The following is a 13905-nucleotide window of genomic DNA, read 5'->3' as shown; positions in this document are numbered from 1 at the left end:
AATAAATAATATGCTAGATTGTAGAAAAACTTACCTAGCTGATGAAACAATGAGTTGTGAATCTTTATATGCTATCAAGTAACTTTGATTCTCTGGATTATGCACTGTTACCTAAAAGGCAAAAATATAATTGTGGCAATCCATAACTTTCATTGATTCACATAATACCACATTCTGCCTGGTAACCTAAAACAGGGGTCCCCAACCGATGGTGAGTTGTATAATTATTTCATTATGTATTACAATGTAATAATAATAGAAATAAAGTACACAATAAATGCAATGTGCTTGAATCATCCCAAAACCATCCCCCCACCCAGTCCCTGGTCCATGGAAAAACTGTCTTCCATGAAAATGGTCCCTGCTGGTGCTCTAAAAGATACAAAGATGAGGACAAAATAGCCCCTGTTCTCTAATGGAATAACTTCACAACCCATGTGTTCCAGAATGTAAAATAAGAGAGCTTTAGTACAAAAGTAAGACCACTATTATAATTGCTCATTCATAATTTACGGATTCGATACTCTAGATTCACTGTAACGAATTACTGAAAGTAATTCTGACATTACTTTAAATGTCAGAAAAGAGCAGTCCTCAACTTATAAAGAAACTAATACGTTAAATTTATAAGTGGATTCACTTAGAATATATTTTTACAAAAGAGTAATATCTGTTATGTAATGTACCTGAAACACTCTAAAATAAATAAGGAACAATTTCATCTACACCAGCAGCGTTTAACTAACACGTTATTTTCCCCACAGATGTGTTGGCTAATCTAACCTGGTCTACAACCTATGCATTCTGAAATTCATTGGCAGTATAAATTCTAATCTACACTGAACTGGGTTAAGTAATTCATAAAAGCCAAAGAACAAAATATACTTAATGCAGTTCAACAGTATCATTCTCTAAAGCAAAATATTGTAACAAGCTGTGCCTACAAATCATCTGCTAAATAAAGAAAATGCTCATCAATTAAAAAATAAACAAAAACCTGACTTTATTTAACTATCATTTTCTGCAAACAAGTTGAAGTATGTAAGCAGAAATCAACACCAAGGAAAGAATAATAAAGTTTGGCACACATAAGCAAACTTGACACTTTATTTGGAACAATAATATAGGTAGTCTTAAAATATAAAACTCATTTAACTTGTTCATTAACAACTGGTTGCTCAAATAATGCACTGCAAGTTCAATTTGGAAAAACAAAGATGAAACCCTATATAAAATATTTGGCACTCTCTCTCTCGCATACACATAATCACAATTACGACTGAATAATTTTCTCCAAATAGCTGTCCATACTTACACTTTCTAAAACTCGTAAACATCTCTCTGCTCCCCATAAGGAGGCTACTAGTTTCTCTTCATCCTCATCTCTACTTAAATGATCCACACATTCTTTAACTAGGTGGAAAAAAATGGACATGAGTTAGTATCTATCACCTCAATACTTACCCCTTAGCTAACATTAAAAGCCATGTGCACACATAATATGAATAGAGCCTCTCTGAACATTATTCTAGGTTTCATATTGTGAGACTCTGGAATGTATCACACTGTATATATAATTTATTTCCATAACCCCCAATGCCAAAGTGTTAATAACCTCTTCTTTAAAAGTGAGAGATCTGCAGGTTGCTACTAAAAGAATAGACCTTTTCAACCTGATATAATTATTTTTTGAAGTATGTGAATATTTTTTCAGGCTTTAAATAATATATAAAAATAATATGTAAAAATGTTATATGTGTGCATATCATACCTTTATCTACAATATGATCCAGACCACCCAAAAGCCGGAGTTCTTCTTTAAACCAGTCTCCTGCTCGTTTGGAAGTGAGGGACAGTAATGTCTCCATAGCTAAATGCCCAGTCTAAAAATCAGAAGCATCATCAATGAATATTTACTCTTAGCAATAATTCTGAGACAATTCTAGAGATTTTTTCTTTACAAATATTCACTGCATACTACCAAAACATAGGTTTTTTTAAATAGAATAGTGTTTTAAGTAAAATTGAACTTGTCTGGGAGTGGTGGCTCACGCCTGTAATCCTAGCACTCTGGGATGCCAAGGCGGGAGGATCACTTGAGGTCAGGAGCTTGAGACCAGTCTTAGCAAAAGCTGAATCCCGTCTCTACTAAAAATAGAAAGAAATTAGCTGGGCAACTAAAAATAGAAAAAAATCAGCACGCCTATAGTCCCAGCTACTCAGGAGGCTGAGGCAGGAGGATGGCTTGAGCCAGTCTGAGGTTGCTGTGAGCTATGGTGACGCCACAGCACTCTAGCCCGGGCAACAGAGCAAAACTCTGTTTCAAAAAAAACCCAAAAAGAACTGAACTAATTTTTATCAGAATAGTCTATGTTGAACAAATGATTTTAACCACACAGCTTGTTTTCATAGAGAAAACTTGTTACTAAAAGTAGTCTACCATTTGTCAGTTCAATACAGTATATACAGGTACTATTATTTCCACAGTACAGAGGCTCAATAGGGGGCTGTCAAATCAAAATGTACACGAATTTAAACTGTAAATCAATGTATCAGGGCTGGGTACAGTGGCTCTCGCCCGTAATCTCAGCATTTTGTGAGGACTATGTGAAGCCAGGGGTTCGAGGCCAGAGCAACAAAGCAAGATCCAATCTCTACAAAAAATTAACAACAACATGAAACCAGCCACATGTAGTGGCATGTGCCTCTAGTCCTAGCTGCTCAGGAGGCTGAGCTGGGAGGATCTCTTGAGCCTAGGAGTTCAAGACTGTTGTGAGCTTTGATTGCCCCACTACACTCCAGCCTGGGTGACAGAGCGAGACCTGTCATTCATTCAATCAATCCTATACATATAGGATTAAATTAAGACAAAAGATGTAACAAGTAACACTTCCAGGAACAAAGTATGGGAGTGACAGTTGCCCAGAATCTTCAAAAGCACTAGTTACCACTTTAAATTTTTGCCCGAGGGTACAAAATGGTAAGTTATTGCTTATATTTTTCTGAGTAGAGTAAACCGGAAAATTTTTTCACAGATTTATTAGCTGTATTTCTTCTACTACAAGACCTCTGTTCACTATTCTTTCCTTATTTTCCTAAAAAGTTGTCTTTTCTTATTATTCAGTATATTTTCTTATCTATTCTGCATACAAATCTTTTGTTCATTTTAGTGCTGCATATTGACCGGCCTTAAACCTTATACTGTAGGGTTGGCAGCTTGGATATCGAACATGGGGCGGTAACCAATGGTGACAAAATTATATATAAATAAGTAAGCCTTCAGGGACCACCACTAGAGGGAGCACAAAAGAGCCATATTTACAACCAGATTAGTTTTTCTTTTCTCTTTGACATTCTATTGTTTTTCTTTTTTAAAGCATACGGCCACCTCCCAATAAAGAGCAATCTGTCTCTGTGGAACTTCAGCATGACAAAAGAAATGCTTTAATTAGCAAAGATGGAAAAGACCCCTCTTTCTTCCCAAAGCTTCTGCCCTTCAAAAGATGCTAGTTTATGGCCAGTGCTGTGGCTCAGGCCTGTAATCTCGGCACTGTGGGAGGCTGAGGTGGGAGTACTGCTTGAGTCCAAGAGTTTGAGGTTGCTGTGAGATAGGCTGATGCCACTACACTCTAGCCTGGGCAACAAAGTAAGACTCTGTCCCTGTTGCGCACCATCCCAAAGAAAGATGCTAGTTTACATTAAGTCCTCCTGACCTATTCGGAACTGCATATAATTTAGATATTTAAAAATATAAACAGATATTACCAGTGAACATCTTAGTATTACAGATTTAGAAGAGATCTAGAAGATTTCAGTCTATTTTTTTTTAAGTTGTTATCCAAGGTGGCAAATACAAAACTAGAATCCAATACTTCAAAAACAGATTCATTCTGTCCCTCAAAGAGTAATTTACTTAAACTGGTTCAGGTCTATCAGCTCATGAGTCATAGTAGTAAAGCTGAAATCTGATAAGGCAATCTTTGTTTGGAAAGAAAAGTGACAGAAATTTGATATTAACATAGTAAAAACTCATACATTTTTATGCTAAAAAGGGATGTTATTGTTTGTTTCTACTGGCACAAAACGGAATCTTTGATATTTGAGTCTTTATTCAGTATAATATAAGCTAGCATTTAAAAAATCTACTATTCAAGCATTTCATATGAAAACTGGAAAAGTCTTCCAAGAGTTAAAGCACAAATCATTAATCAGAATATTACACTGTAATTATTAGCTCTGGTATTTGAATTCTATCTAAAAATCCTGTCTAATCATAATACAGTCACACTCCACATGATGATGCTTTGGTCAACAACAAACGACATTTAACAGTGATCCCATAAGACTATAATGGAGATGAAAAATTCTTACAGTCTAGCAACATCGAGGCGTAATGCATTATTACTCATGTGTTTGTGATGATGCAGGGAAAACAAACCTACTGCGCTGCCAGTCATATGTGAGTATAGCACATATAATTATGCACCGTACCTAATACTTGATAATGATAATAAACAACTATATTACAGGTTTATGTATTTACTATACCACACTTTTGATGGTTATGTTAGAGTGTACTCCTACATATACTAGAAAAAAAGTTCATTGTTAAACAGCCTCAGGCAGGTCCTTCAGGAGGTATTCAGAATGCATTGTTATCATAAAAGATGACAGCTTCATGCATGTTATGGCCCCTGAGAACCTTCCTGTGGAACAAAATGTGGAGGTGAAGACAGTGATATTGATCATCTTGACCCTGTACAGGCCTAGGCTAATTTTAACTGAAAAGTTTAAACAGTAAAATAAATAAATAATTTTAAAAATATAAAGAAAATATGTTTATGCAGCTGTAGAACATGTTTGTGTTTTAAGCTAAGTGTTATTACAAAAGAGTAAAAAAGTTAAATTTAGTGTAGCACTGAGTATACAAGGTTCGTAAGGTCTGCAGTAGTGTGCAGTAAAGGCCTAGGCCACTCCCCACTCACTCACTCAGCCAGAGAAACTTCCGGTCTGCAAGTTCCATTCATGGTAAGTACCCTCTACAGGTGTACCATTTTTTATCCTTAATACTGTATTTTTGCTAGACTTTTTCTATGTTTAGATACACAAATACTTACCAGCACTGTGTCACAAGTGCCTCAGTATTCACTACAGTAACAGGCTGTACAGGTTTATAGCTGCTATACCATATAGTCCAGGTGTGTAGTAGGCTATACCATCTAAATCTGTGTAAGTGCACTCTATGACGCTGCACGATGAAATCACCCAACAATGCATTTTCAGAACATATCCCTATCATTAAGTGACACATGAATGTATTACTATTTTAAATTATCTCGCCATAGCACATCAGCAGTACCAATGTAATTCAAGGAAAAAGTTAAGCAACTAATATAACAAACAAAACTAATGTGCAGGGCATATTCGCTGTACAAAATAATGTACTAAATTTACTGTATAATTTAAAACAAATATAATATGCAAGAATAGCTAATGTGAGTGAGAACAAAGGAGACATTCTAAAATCAGCAGTGGTGCTCTAGTTATTTTATTCTATTACATTCTATTTTATTTTATTTTAGAGACAGAGTCTCATTCTATTGCCCCAGGCATAATGCAATGGTGTCATCTTAGCTCACTGCAACCTCAAACTCTTGGGCTCAAGAGATCCTCCTGCCTCCTGCCCTCAGCCTCCCAAGTAGCTGGGACTACAGGCTTGTAGCACCACGCCCAGCTAATTTTTCTATTTTTAGCAGAAACAGGGTCTCACTCTTGGCTCAGGCTGGTCTTGAACTCCTAAGCTCAAGTGATCCTCCTGCCTCAGCCTCCCAGAGTGCTAGAGTGCTTTGGTTTTAATTATGTGAGTAAACTAACACAGTGTAGGAAAGTTTTTATACTGGTATTTACCATCCTAATAAATTCAACAAAACATAGAGCAAATTCAATAATCAGATTTATCACCACCTTCTTTAACAGTGAATACCTTTGAAATGAATCTTAATGTTGAACAATATACAAGACAAAAAAATAGAAGTACATTCATTCAATTATGCAGCAAATAAAAATTGCAGGCTCAGATTTATTCTCCCATAGAATGAAAAAATTAGTAAACACCATAAAATGTTCAAAGTAAAAAAATTACAAATATGGGTTTTTTTGTTTGTAGACAGAGTCTAACTCTGTCCCCCTGGCTAGAGTGCAACAGCATCATCATAGTTCACTGCAACCTCAAACACCTAGGCACAAGCCATCCTCCTGCCTCAGCCTACTCAGTAGCTGGGACTACCGGCGTGCGCAACCATGCCTGGCTAATTTTTCTATTTTTAGTAGAGACAGGGTCTCACTCTTGCTCAGGTTGGTCTCAAACTCCAGACCTCAAGCGATCCTCCCACTTAGTGTTAGGATTACAAGCATGAGCCACCTCGATCAGCCAGATACCTGTTAAATGTAGTACACAGGAAGTATGGTAACATGGAGAGATCACTGTGTCATCTGAGCACAACAGCTATTTCCCTCAATTTTATAAAGGGAAAAGTACTAAATATATGTGAGTTTTGTATCTTGCCTTTTAAAGTTAACTTGCTTTTCCCACCTCCCAGAATCTATTACTAACTCTACCTTAATTCAATAAAGCAATAACCTTAAGACATATCTAGCTAGCACAAAGCATTCCATCAATTTTTGCAGCAAATGCTGTACTCTTGAGTCGGCAATACAAAAAATGTTTATATTAGTTTTGACGTTGGAAATGTCTGCAAATCAGGTTATTATATGATAAATAATCATATTCTTTCAAAACCTAGTAATCAATGGAATACTATTGATTCCACATGTAAAAAGGCCAGAAGAAAGCAGAACTGGAATCAAGCACAAGCAGCATGGCCACCTTAAACATGGGGAGTTGTGTTGAGGGTAGCCACTGGCCATGTCTCTATTAGGATGGACACTGCTCCCAGGAAAGGCAGGTAACCAGGAATCTTCCTTTTGAATCTTTGGGGTTGTTCAGGTCCCCTGAAGCACTTAGTCAGACACCCTGAGATACTATGGAATAAATAAAATCTTCCTCATCGAAAATGGCCCTTGCAAATCCTTTGGAATTTTTATCCCTGAAACCCACGGAGAATAAGAATTCAAATTCCTAATAGCCTAAAAGTAGTTTCTACATTTTAAACGAAAAAAACTCGAGACAAAGATTAGGCAAAACACAATAGAAAATTTACATATTGGTCAAAAACATAAATACAAAGGAGCTAGTTTAGGAATTTCAGGTGGGGAACGGAAATATGTTCACAGCTACGCCTTACGAGAATTTGCCAAATTGTAAACCAAGGCTAGGAAAAGTTAAATAATTTATCCCAAGTCACATAGCTGTTGTGACTAACCAAAGTATGAAAGTAATTTTCATCTTACAATGGAAGGAAGAAGGAACCTACCGTTATATTTTCTAGATCAAGATGCTTGTTGTGCACAGTTTCACAGAGTCTTCGGATTTTTTCTTTAATTTTGTTCATGTCTTTTTCATTCAGTAGCTTAGCTGATGAAGCATCTTGTTCCAGTTCTAAAAGTCGAATCATTAGATCTAGGCTAGCTCTGTCAAGATCCATGTTCAAGCGATCTCTACTCAGTATATACATAAGGGCAGCTGTACAGAGGGATAGATTCTTCAAAAGACCAAAAAAGAAAAGGGAAAAAGTTCATGTAAGCAATTACTGACAATCTCAGGAAGACTGTTATTCACTTTTTATTTTTTTGGAGACAGAGTCTCACTTTTTTGCCCTGGCTAGAGTGCAATGATGTCATTGTAGCTCACTGAAACCTCAAGCTCCTGGGCTCAAGCAATCCTCCTGCCTCCTGCCTCAGCCTCCCCAATAGCTGGGACTATAAGCTCTCACCACCACAACCAGCTAATTTTTCTATTTTTAGGAGAGACAGGGTCTCATTCTTGCTCAGGCTGTTCTTGAACTCCTGAGCTTAAATGAATCTCCTGCCTCAGCCTCACAGAGTGGTAGGATTAAAGGCATGAGCCACCATGTCCCAGCCTGTTACTGACTTTTGTTTACAGGTTAAAATACCTAAAACTGTTATTGCTGACCATGTTGGAAACCTTGAAAATGTTTTAGTCAGAGGTCCCCTTAAAGTATTCTAGGAAAACATGGTTAACTGATCAACAGATAAATAGCCACTGTTTAAAATTTTCCTTTCTATGGACCTTCCCTACATGAATGCCCCAAAGCTGAAAGAATATAAGCTGAACTGCATATTTCTTTGGCCATTTTGTGCTAAATGAAGAGTTTGTAGAAATGTTTTACAGCTCATGTGTGCGTGCACACTCTCTCTATGCTTTTTTATATATATATATATATATACACACACACACACACACACAAACCCTATTATCATATACTTCATTGTTTATTCTTCATGATATAGCAGTCAAATTTCAGTTTAAAACCCACAATATAAATTCGTTTTAAATTCTGCATTAAAAACTTAGCATAAATTTACCTCAGTATATAAACCTAGGATGCTGAAATAAACATATTTGCATTCATTTCTTTAAAATAAACCAATCAAGTCTGGTTGAACTAAAAAAATTAATAAAAATGTGCTTTCAAAATCACATCAGATGGTTAGCATACTCTGCTTATAATAGGTACTTCAATCTAAAAGTACTGAAGTACCTTCAGATAAATGTTAATATAACAAAAAGGTCTTACATTTGGGATATTCCAACATTTGAGATTTTCTGTACTTATTTCAATGAACAAAAACACAATTAACTATCTAAAGATTTAAACTTTGAGCCCCCAAAAGTAGAAAAACTTCAGACTAGGTGTCTGGTTAAATGTTTACATAGCAAATTATTTTTGGAAATTAGGATGCCATAGTAAAGGCCACAGGGATTCAGTGCCTGCAAAAGCACACAGTAATGCCTTTGTCCACTCTCTAACTGTGTAACAAAGCAAATCTCTCTCTCTTCCCCCTTGTTATTCTGTATCTGCTACAATATGGTAAGGGAGTTATGCTCACTCAGAGTTAAGTATGTTACTTTCAGTTTCAGAAGACTCTATATCAGATGAATTCTGTGTCATCTAATCTGTATTTATGGCATAATTTCTTTGAGCAAAAATATACTGAGGACATCTCAAAACACCACTATTGATAATGATTAGCAATAATGATTACTTTCTTCTAACTGTGGACAATGTTAAACCTACCTTACTATTAAGATAAAGCATCAAAGGCAAGGAAAATGAAGAATTTATATACTTTCCATGACGCTTTTTAAAAATTAGGACATATCAGAATCAGTTTTTTGCCATGCTATTATGTTAAAAGATCCTACTCAGTACTTTCTGATTAGAGTAAATCATACTAAAAGAATCAAATATCCAAGTATGGTGTGTTAGCTATAATAACTGAATAAAATTTTGATAGCGTAAATTGACAAATTTAGAAAAAAAAAAGTTATCATAAGAAAATAATCAAATAACTTATGAACCAAAAATCTGTGGCATCAAGCTCTACATATTTAGCAAATAAAATGAACCCAATCTATAAATAGGATATATTTATAGAATATTCAGTAAAGGTATTTTTTGGTAGCCCAACAGACCAGAATTTTTCAGCACAATTTCTCAATCCCAGAAACTTAAAAATACCTGATGGTGCTGGCAATCATCCAAGGTTTTAAAGACCATTGCTACCATTCCATGTGCTCTCAGGTGCATTCGAAAACTGGGCATGGCACATTTAGTAGCCAAGCTAATAACACTAAAAGAAAATAAGACTAAGTTAGAAGGACTGAAAACAGCTAGTACATTAGTTTCTGGAATACCAAGCAAGCAAACGGGGATGGGGTGCCCATACATATTACAATGCAAAAACCATACGCAAACCAAATTAATAAAAACACACTGATGCCTAGTATGTGATTAGATATGTTATATTTAAAAATATAAGTAACACATGATCACCTTTAGTGCGTTTCTTAGGTTACCACTACCATTAAAAGCATAGTCTTAGCTACCTTTCATAATGTTTCTGATATATAAAAATTATAGATATAAATAATTATATTTGAATATATTCTGAGAACAGTTCAATCAAATTATAGTATTCAATCAATCCATTATAAGACAATCAGTCCATTACAATATGAAAAAGATGACTCAGATCCCAACATGCTTAATTAATCTAATTTATCATTTGAATGTCTGAAATTCCGAGCTGCAAAAGGACTTAGATTCTTTAGCATAATGTTTTTCCTTGTAAGCACCTGGAAACTGAAGGCTATACTATAGTAAAAGGCTCTGATCACCCTCCTTTGCCTTCATCATACAGAACCAAGTCCTTTATGAAGAAACTGATCATATTTTAATATATCACTGGCTATATACTACACTCATGATAACAAAATGAAAAATGTTTGGCTTTACCTAGTTGGAAAAAATTAGTAACATGCAGCGTGCACAGAATTATAAAATATAAATGATCTTACCTAAGGCAACGTGTGTTTAGAGGCTGAGTGCTCTTTAAGCCACTTAACAAGTACTCGATGTCATCAGTGAACTCTTGATTTTCACCAAATTCCACCACATCATTGAAGTGCTTCACATGCTGAACAACAGTATATAACTGCCAAGAAAAAAATAAGTCCACCTCTTTTGTAACTCTGAATTAGCATATTTAAATCTACGGGCTCATTGTATTTTATATAAAAGTATATAAAATACTTTATTGGATGGCAACAAAAAAATATGTTAAAAACAATGACAGTGGTAGGAAGTTTGTGGTTCAAAATTGTGATTATCAGTGTACTGGTATTTGTTCAAGACATTAAAAGGCTAAATGTTACATACAAAAATCTATCCACGTGCTGTAAAACTGTATATGGCTGCTTACTTCTTTGTCTTCTCTTCTGCATTTCAGAGCAGTAACTATATCTTGGTAGGGCTGAGTAGGTATTGTCACAGTTTTTATCACTTTGGATGGTGGTGCAGGAGCCTTAAAAACTCCATCATCTTTTTGATTTGGTTCCTTTGAAGACAGCCTCACCTATTAATAAAGGTATTAAATTAGTTGTTCTAAATATATATATAAATAGGAAATTTTTGTCTATCTGGTAAATTTAGCTTTAAAAAAAGTAAATAAAGCTTTATAAAGATGGAGGTGGAGGAGGAGGAGGAGGAAGGCCTCTGAAAGGTCTTCAGGGATACTTTAAATTCCATGCACTAATAGGTTAAGATATATGTTTTACACACAAAAGAACCACTCAGGAATTTTTTTCTGGTCTTCTTCAAACTTGTATTTCACACGGTTTGTTTGTGTCTCCAGTACCATTAGAAAGACTAAAGAACCACAATTGCAAGCATAAATAGCTTTCATAAGCAGCTAGGAATGGAAAAGTAAAACCATAATAGAGGCTGGAGGATTACTAAAGGCCAGGAGTTCCAGACCAGCCTAAGCAACATAGCAAGATCTCATTTCTACAAAAAAATAGAAAAATTAGCTGGGTGTGGTATCGAATGCCTATAGTCTCAGCTACTCAGGAGGCTGAGGCAGGAGGATCACTTAAGCCTAGGAGTTTGAGGTAGCAGTAAGCTACGATGACACCACTACCACTGCTCTGTAGCTCCAGCAACAGAACAAGGGGAGGTAGAGACTACAATAGATAGACAAAAGAATTTTAATAGCACAGGAGTCTAAAGTAGTTAGTAGTTTAGGGTAGAAATAGCTATAAGATCATGGTATGCACCATCAGGATATATAATTTGTAATATACACAATGATGATTTTATACGATGAAAAGGAGTTTAATATAATCAATCTAAGAAGACAAGGAACTAACTGCACATTATATTTTAGAAATACCTCTATCTCCATTTTTTTGTTGTTACAAAGAACTCATTTGACAGCTCCAGATGACTGACTGAGGCTTAACAGTTAACCTACAAGTATTCATGTATGATACTATCATTCCTTCTGAAGAAAATAATTTGCTAAAAATCTTTTCTCAAATGTGTTTTGGATTAAAAAGTGTTATTGGAATGTAAGAAGAGGTCTGTCTCTGGAAAGCAAATTAAGCACTAAAAGCCACTTAGAGATCCATGTAGGATGTAATTTACAATATAGCTCTTAATGGTTGATACAAACATCAAATAAGGACTAATTTGCTTTTAAATACTAAAGTTCCATAAAATGTGGGTCATGAGGAAAAAAAGTCTGATTTTTTAAGGCTTTAATTTTTAAACTACCAGCACTAGAATTTCTGCTGCCCTATCCACAATCCCCACTTTTCCAACAAATTAAACTGAAAACACTAAATTTCAGTGAAGATAAAATAAACTGTTAAATAGAAAAGTCCAAGACTTACAAATTATAAATTAAGATAGCAACTGCTTAACTAATTTATAACTTACTAAACACAAAATGAAGAAATACAGTTCACTTACTGGGACACTCTGAGGTTTTACTACTGGTGGTCCAGGCAGTTCTTCCGAATCTGGATGGTTCCAATGTCTGGCATTATATACAGCTTTTGTAGGTGACTGGAGAAATGAGAAAATGATCAACTGCTTCCATCCTTGTGTAAGTGCCTCACTTAATAAACTAAAAATCATAAAGAATAATATAATGGCCGAGTACAGTGGTTCACGCCTGTAATCCTAGCACGCTGAGAGGCCGAGGTGAGAGGATCACTTGAGTTCAGGAGTTTGAGACCGGCCTTATCAAGAGTGAGACTTCATCTCTACTAAAAAAAGAAAAATTAGCTGGGCGTGGTGGTGCGCACCTCTCCCAGCTACTCAGGAGCCTGAAGCAGGAGGATGGCTTGAGCCCAGGAGTTTGAGGTTGCTGTGAGATAGCCTGATCCCGCAGCATTCTACTCAGGGCAACAGACACCGTCTCAAAAAAACAAAACAAACCAAACAAAAAAACCTTCGCCTTCAAGAGGAAACTGATTAAACAAAGATTGAAAACATGGAAAAGGAATACCTCATCTTCTCCATCCTCTACAAAAGTGATGCTAAATTATGTCCTTTAAGCTTCAAATAAATGGTTTAACCTAATTAGAGATTTTCTTTGTTTATAAAACTGTAATCTTCATATTTTCAGCACTATGCACAAAAAATAAGACTACTTCAAGATTGGCCAAAAATGTTCATTAATAAATTAACCATCTCCACTTGCTAGTTGCAGTGAAGCAACAAAACTCGCATTAAGTGTCACACTAATAGCTTGTTATATAAGTATTATCCTTCGTAAAGTAGAAAACCCCTCATTTACATTGTGTATTCAAACTCATTATAGTCATGCACCAGGTTTTCATAAGATGATACATTAGTAATCTAAAAAAAATTATGCACTCATGCAATGACTTGATCTGGCTTCCTGAGACACAAAGCACAGGATGGACTCAACAAAAAATTTAAAACTTAGCTCTCTATTCCTTTCATTCCTCTCAAAGATCGGCTATGTAATCTGTGCGCCTGCTAGTTATCAGATCACTGATCTGAACACCCTCTAGTACTCTAAGAATAGTCAGAGCCCAGGCTATGATAATAGCCTTTTAGTAAGAACAAGTGCCTCAATGCTCAAGTATTTTACTTCTTTATAAAAAGCACTGATTACAGGTAATAATCTAGTTACCTAGTTGCACAGGTAACAAAATAGCAGGGCAACTCTAAATTAAAACACTAGAAGAGTACTTGAAACAATATCACTATGTGAGTATTAAATATTATTGATAATAATTGTTATGTGATGATGTGCCATTCAGTTTGATTCTAACACCTTTATAAGAACATCGGAATACGTGGTCTACCTACCTGACAGGGACTATGATAAGCACATGGAATAACTGACACGAAAATACTCTGTTAACGAGTATTATTATAAAAGGCA

General features: G+C 35.5%; 1 protein-coding gene across 1 annotated transcript in view; it reads right to left on the bottom strand.

Moving 5' to 3' along the window:
• WAPAL (wings apart-like homolog (Drosophila)) overlaps positions 1–13905 on the bottom strand; it is a 106843-nt gene that overhangs the window by 20854 nt on the left and 72084 nt on the right. Inside the window, exons 4-11 of the mRNA XM_012651256.1 lie at positions 12456–12551; positions 10906–11058; positions 10502–10638; positions 9663–9774; positions 7434–7661; positions 1772–1883; positions 1316–1413; positions 35–111 (exon numbers count right to left, since the gene is read on the bottom strand). Coding sequence (XP_012506710.1) covers positions 35–111; positions 1316–1413; positions 1772–1883; positions 7434–7661; positions 9663–9774; positions 10502–10638; positions 10906–11058; positions 12456–12551 — 1013 coding nt within the window. The remainder of the gene's footprint in view (positions 1–34; positions 112–1315; positions 1414–1771; positions 1884–7433; positions 7662–9662; positions 9775–10501; positions 10639–10905; positions 11059–12455; positions 12552–13905) is intronic.

Source organism: Propithecus coquereli, unplaced genomic scaffold, assembly GCF_000956105.1.
Source record: "Propithecus coquereli isolate 6110/MARCELLA unplaced genomic scaffold, Pcoq_1.0 Scaffold351, whole genome shotgun sequence".
In the NCBI taxonomy this organism is placed as follows: Eukaryota; Metazoa; Chordata; class Mammalia; order Primates; family Indriidae; genus Propithecus; species Propithecus coquereli.
This window is presented reverse-complemented; position numbering and strand designations above follow the sequence as displayed.